Here is a 6,636-nt window from a genome sequence, read left to right as displayed (position 1 = left end):
TCGTGTTTGTTATAAATGTTATGAATGTCTGCCCTGGAGAAGACATGTTATAGACGAACATGTTGCACAGTTAAGTAACAGTTTTTAGTGGACCTCATTTGAAATATATATGACCATTGGTATCGTTTGCCATTAGGGTTATACAGGTTGGGTGGAGGGATGGTAGTGATTCTAATAGAAGGTAAGTGGAGGGATGGTGGTGATTCTAATAGAAGGTAAGTAGAGGGATGGTGGTGATTCTAATAGAAGGCGAGTGGAGGGATGCTGATGATTCTAATAGAAGGTAAGTGAAGGGATGGTGGTGATTCTAATAGAAGGTGAGTGGAGGGATGGTGATGATTCTAATAGAAGGTGAGTGGAGGGATGGTGATGATTCTAATAGAAGATGAGTGGAGGGATGGTGATGATTCTAATAGAAGGTAAGTGGAGGGATGCTGATGATTCTAATAGAAGGTGAGTGGAGGGATAGTGATGATTCTAATAGAAGGTGAGTGGAGGGATGGTGATGATTCTAATAGAAGGTAAGTGAAGGGATGGTGGTGATTCTAATAGAAGGTAAGTGGAGGGATGGTGGTGATTCTAATAGAAGGTAAGTGGAGGGATAGTGATGATTCTAATAGAAGGTGAGTGGAGGGATGGTGATGATTCTAATAGAAGGTAAGTGAAGGGATGGTGGTGATTCTAATAGAAGGTGAGTGGAGGGATAGTGATGATTCTAATAGAAGGTGAGTGGAGGGATGGTGATGATTCTAATAGAAGGTAAGTGAAGGGATGGTGGTGATTCTAATAGAAGGTAAGTGGAGGGATGGTGGTGATTCTAATAGAAGGTGAGTGGAGGGATGGTGATGATTCTAATAGAAGGTGAGTGGAGGGATGCTGATGATTCTAATAGAAGGTGAGTGGAGGGATGCTGATGATTCTAATAGAAGGTGAGTGGAGGGATGGTGATGATTCTAATAGAAGGTGAGTGGAGGGATGGTGATGATTCTAATAGAAGGTGAGTGGAGGGATGGTGATGATTCTAATAGAAGGTAAGTGAAGGGATGGTGGTGATTCTAATAGAAGGTGAGTGGAGGGATGGTGATGATTCTAATAGAAGGTGAGTGGAGGGATGGTGATGATTCTAATAGAAGATGAGTGGAGGGATGGTGGTGATTCTAATAGAAGGTAAGTGGAGGGATGGTGGTGGTTCTATTAGAAGGTGAGTGGAGTGATGCTGATGATTCTAATAGAAGGTGAGTGGAGGGATGGTGATGATTCTAATAGAAGATGAGTGGAGGGATGGCGATGATTCTAATAGAAGGTAAGTGAAGGGATGGTGATGATTCTAATAGAAGATGAGTGGAGGGATGGTGATGATTCTAATAGAAGGTGAGTGGAGGGATGGTGATGATTCTAATAGAAGGTAAGTGAAGGGATGGTGATGATTCTAATAGAAGGTGAGTGGAGGGATGGCGATGATTCTAATAGAAGGTAAGTGAAGGGATGGTGATGATTCTAATAGAAGGTGAGTGGAGGGATGGTGATGATTCTAATAGAAGATGAGTGGAGGGATGGCGATGATTCTAATAGAAGGTGAGTGGAGGGATGCTGATGATTCTAATAGAAGGTGAGTGGAGGGATGCTGATGATTCTAATAGAAGGTGAGTGAAGGGATGCTGATGATTCTAATAGAAGGTGAGTGGAGGGATGGTGATGACTCTAATAGGTGAGTGGAGGGATGCTGATGATTCTAATAGAAGGTGAGTGGAGGGATGGTGATGATTCTAATAGGTGAGTGGAGGGATGCTGATGATTCTAATAGAAGGTGAGTGAAGGGATGCTGATGATTCTAATAGAAGGTGAGTGGAGGGATGGTGATGATTCTAATAGAAGGTGAGTGGAAGGATGGTGATGAAAATACCCAAATAGTCGATGATGATTCTAGTCAGTGGAGGGATGCTGATGATTCTATAGAAGTTCAGTGGAGGGCTTGTAATAAATCTAATAGAAGGTGAGTGGAGGGATGTTGATGATTCCGACGTCTGACAGCATTGATTCGTCTGCATATACCTTGCCAGGTGCGATGTCCTTGAGTCCTTTTAGAGACACCTTGTCCTCTGGCTGGATACTGTCGTAGTCTGCGGGGTTGGCGAAAGTCAAGGGCAGCATACCTGAATGGAGAGAACAGGCGTTGTTTATAAGGGCATTCGGATCTTGGTTGACAGAGGGAATCTGGCTCCTTGTCTGCAGCAAGGAAGTAATCTTACATAGGTTTGTATACAATATATAGTATAACTAGAAAGACTACAGACAACCTGAGGAAATACTAGATGGTCCGTGTAGGCGTGGTGTAGACAAGCTTTGGATCCTTCAAGCTTTAATTATGTTAATTGCTTATGGTAATAAATTACTAATAGTGCAATGGATTGAGAGTGGTGTCTCAATCTCATTTACATGCGTTTAGATAAAGACAATGTTGAAAAAAGATGAACGTCTGGTGAACGTCTGTCAAATCTTTGTCACAAAAAGGGAAAGGAACGAAGGGCTAACACCTGAAACGACAGCACAACTACTCTGAGGTGTACACAGAGCCATACACCATACTTTTTTCAACCTTGCGTTGATTTATAGCTCGATTACAATATATTTCATTTGTTAGCAATTTGCCCGATCCCACGATGCAGGCTATCCATTAATGACATCATAATAGTAAATGTCTTTTCAATTCGTTGTTAATCGAACCCTATTTGAGGTGGAGAATATGCGGAAACGCCATTATTAAAGTTTTGTTAACACCCCTTCTTACCTTGTTTCTTCAAATTGGTTTCTGCAAAAACAAAAATTATTCTTGCATTAGTAGCGTGTAGAACATAGTGAACTTCTGTTTCATAGCTAATGCTCTTAAGAGGTTTTAAATTGGCGTTTGATTACAACACGTTTCACGTTGCCTATCCTCATAAAATATGGCGTGACAAATAGCCTTCGCATTTTGTTGTCACGCATTCTATACAAAAGAGCTGTCCCACGACGAGCAGCAATTTAAAAGTGAAGTAATCAACAGACAAGTCACTCAGCCAATAGAAGCCAGGGTACAAGGCTAGCATTTTATACCCCTTACAGAGACCCTGTCAGCGACCACTGTGTCATTGTTTTCATTTAATACTGCAAGGCACATAATCTGCTAAACTCTCGAAATAACCATCTAAAAACAAAGTCTAATACATTTTTATCAAATTCAGTCGAAAATATCGCATTGGCTTCCCTAAATCATCCGATAAAAATGGATTCTTTTTCACACTTGGTACTTTGCTAGGATAACAAAATGGCGGCGGACGGAGGCTGTGTAATTACCGTGAATACGTGCGAAGCTCTTGACGATTATAGCCCGTCCTCCCAGGTGTCGAGGCTCCAAGGCAGCATGCTCCCGGCTGCTACCCTCGCCATAGTTCTCATCGCCGATCACACACCACTTGACACCTTTAGACTAGTGAGATAAACAGGCATGGTTCACTTGACACCTTTAGACTAGTGAGATAAACAGGCATGGTTCACTTGACACCTTTAGAGTAGTGAGATAAAAAGGCATGGTTCACGTGACACCTTTAGACTAGTGAGATAAACAGGCATGGTTCACGTGACACCTTTAGACTAGTGAGATAAACAGGCATGGTTCACTTGACACCTTTAGACTAGTGAGATAAACAGGCATGGTTCACTTGACACCTTTAGACTAGTGAGATAAACGGGTATGGTTCACCTGACACCTTTAGACTAGTGAGATAAACAGGCATGGTTCACTTGACACCTTTAGACTAGTGAGATAAACAGGAATGGTTCACTTGACACCTTTAGACTAGTGAGATAAACAGGCATGGTTCACTTGACACCTTTAGAGTAGTGAGATAAACAGGCATGGTTCACTTGACACCTTTAGACTAGTGAGATAAACAAGCATGGTTCACTTGACACCTTTAGACTAATGAGATAAACAGGCATGGTTCACGTGACACCTTTAGACTAGTGAGATAAACAGGCATGGTTTACTTGACACCTTTAGACTAGTGAGATAAACAGGCATGGTTCACTTGACACCTTTAGACTAGTGAGATAAACAGGCATGGTTCACTTGACACCTTTAGACTAGTGAGATAAACAGGCATGGTTCACGTGACACCTTTAGACTAGTGAGATAAACAGGCATGGTTTACTTGACACCTTTAGACTAGTGAGATAAACAGGCATGGTTCACTTGACACCTTTAGACTAGTGAGATAAACAGGCATGGTTCACTTGACACCTTTAGACTAGTGAGATAAACAGGCATGGTTCACTTGACACCTTTAGACTAGTGAGATAAACAGGCATGGTTCACTTGACACCTTTAGACTAGTGAGATAAACAGGCATGGTTCACTTGACACCTTTAGACTAGTGAGATAAACAGGCATGGTTCACTTGACACCTTTAGACTAGTGAGATAAACAGGCATGGTTCACGTGACACCTTTAGACTAGTGAGATAAACAGGCATGGTTTACTTGACACCTTTAAACTAGTGAGATAAACAGGCATGGTTCACTTGACACCTTTAGACTAGTGAGATAAACAGGCATGGTTCACTTGACACCTTTAGACTAGTGAGATAAACAGGCATGGTTCACTTGACACCTTTAGACTAGTGAGATAAACAGGCATGGTTCACTTGACACCTTTAGACTAGTGAGATAAACAGGCATGGTTCACTTGACACCTTTAGACTAGTGAGATAAACAGGCATGGTTCACTTGACACCTTTAGAGTAGTGAGATAAACAGGCATGGTTCACTTGACACCTTTAGAGTAGTGAGATAAACAGGCATGGTTCACTTGACACCTTTAGACTAGTGAGATAAACAGGCATGGTTCACTTGACACCTTTAGACTAGTGAGATAAACAGGCATGGTTCACTTGACACCTTTAGACCAGTGAGATAAACAGGCATGGTTCACTTGACACCTTTAGACCAGTGAGATAAACAGGCATGGTTCACTTGACACCTTTTGACTAGTGAGATAAACGGGCATGGTTCACTTGACACCTTTAGACTAGCGAGATAAACAGGCATGGTTCACCTGACACCTTTAGACCAGTGAGATAAACAGGCATGGTTCACTTGACACCTTTAGACCAGTGAGATAAACAGGCATGGTTCACTTGACACCTTTAGACTAGTGAGATAAACGGGCATGGTTCACTTGACACCTTTAGACTAGCGAGATAAACAGGCATGGTTCACCTGACACCTTTTGACTAGTGAGATAAACAGGCATGGTTCACCTGACACCTTTTGACTAGTGAGATAAACAGGCATGGTTCACCTGACACATTTAGACTAGTGAGATAAACAGGCATGGTTCACCTGACACATTTAGACTAGTGAGATAAACAGGCATGGTTCACCTGACACCTTTTGACTAGTGAGATAAACAGGCATGGTTCACCTGACACCTTTAGACTAGTGAGATAAACAGGCATGGTTCACCTGACACATTTAGACTAGTGAGATAAACAGGCATGGTTCACTTGACACCTTTAGACTAGTGAGATAAACAGGCATGGTTCACTTGACACCTTTAGACTAGTGAGATAAACAGGCATGGTTCACTTGACACCTTTAGACTAGTGAGATAAACAGGCATGGTTCACTTGACACCTTTAGACCAGTGAGATAAACAGGCATGGTTCACTTGACACCTTTAGACTAGTGAGATAAATAGGCATGGTTCACTTGACACCTTTAGACTAGTGAGATAAACGGGCATGGTTCACTTGACACCTTTAGACTAGTGAGATAAACAGGCATGGTTCACCTGACACCTTTTGACTAGTGAGATAAACAGGCATGGTTCACCTGACACCTTTAGACTAGTGAGATAAACAGGCATGGTTCACCTGACACATTTAGACTAGTGAGATAAACAGGCATGGTTCACTTGACACCTTTAGACTAGTGAGATAAACGGGCATGGTTCACCTGACACCTTTTGACTAGTGAGATAAACAGGCATGGTTCACTTGACACCTTTTGACTAGTGAGATAAACGGGCATGGTTCACTTGACACCTTTAGACTAGTGAGATAAACAGGCATGGTTCACCTGACACCTTTTGACTAGTGAGATAAACAGGCATGGTTCACCTGACACCTTTTGACTAGTGAGATAAACAGGCATGGTTCACCTGACACATTTAGACTAGTGAGATAAACAGGCATGGTTCACCTGACACATTTAGACTAGTGAGATAAACAGGCATGATTCACCTGACACCTTTTGACTAGTGAGATAAACAGGCATGGTTCACCTGACACCTTTAGACTAGTGAGATAAACAGGCATGGTTCACCTGACACATTTAGACTAGTGAGATAAACAGGCATGGTTCACTTGACACCTTTTGACTAGTGAGATAAACAGGCATGGTTCACTTGACACCTTTTGACTAGTGAGATAAACAGGCATGGTTCACATGACACCTTTAGACTAGTGAGATAAACAGGCATGGTTCACTTGACACCTTTAGACTAGTGAGATAAACGGGCATGGTCCACTTGACACCTTTAGACTAGTGAGATAAACGGGCATGGTTCACTTGACACCTTTAGACTAGTGAGATAAA

General features: G+C 42.0%; 1 protein-coding gene across 2 annotated transcripts in view; it reads right to left on the bottom strand.

Moving 5' to 3' along the window:
* The window catches only part of LOC5520250 (aconitate hydratase, mitochondrial-like), a 31,352-nt gene that overhangs the window by 683 nt on the left and 24,033 nt on the right, over window positions 1-6,636 (bottom strand). Inside the window, exons 21-23 of one of the 2 annotated variants that reach the window (XM_048719340.1) lie at window positions 3,334-3,466; window positions 2,789-2,809; window positions 2,053-2,153 (exon numbers count right to left, since the gene is read on the bottom strand). In XM_048719340.1, the coding sequence (XP_048575297.1) occupies window positions 2,053-2,153; window positions 2,789-2,809; window positions 3,334-3,466 (255 nt within the window). Of the gene's footprint in view, window positions 1-2,052; window positions 2,154-2,788; window positions 2,810-3,333; window positions 3,467-5,196; window positions 5,230-6,636 lie in introns of those variants that run through there. The other variant, XM_048719343.1, reaches the window with a different exon arrangement.

This window comes from Nematostella vectensis, chromosome 12 (assembly GCF_932526225.1).
Source record: "Nematostella vectensis chromosome 12, jaNemVect1.1, whole genome shotgun sequence".
In the NCBI taxonomy this organism is placed as follows: Eukaryota; Metazoa; Cnidaria; class Anthozoa; order Actiniaria; family Edwardsiidae; genus Nematostella; species Nematostella vectensis.
Note: the sequence above shows the minus strand (reverse complement) of the source record. Positions and strands in the feature narration are given on the sequence as shown.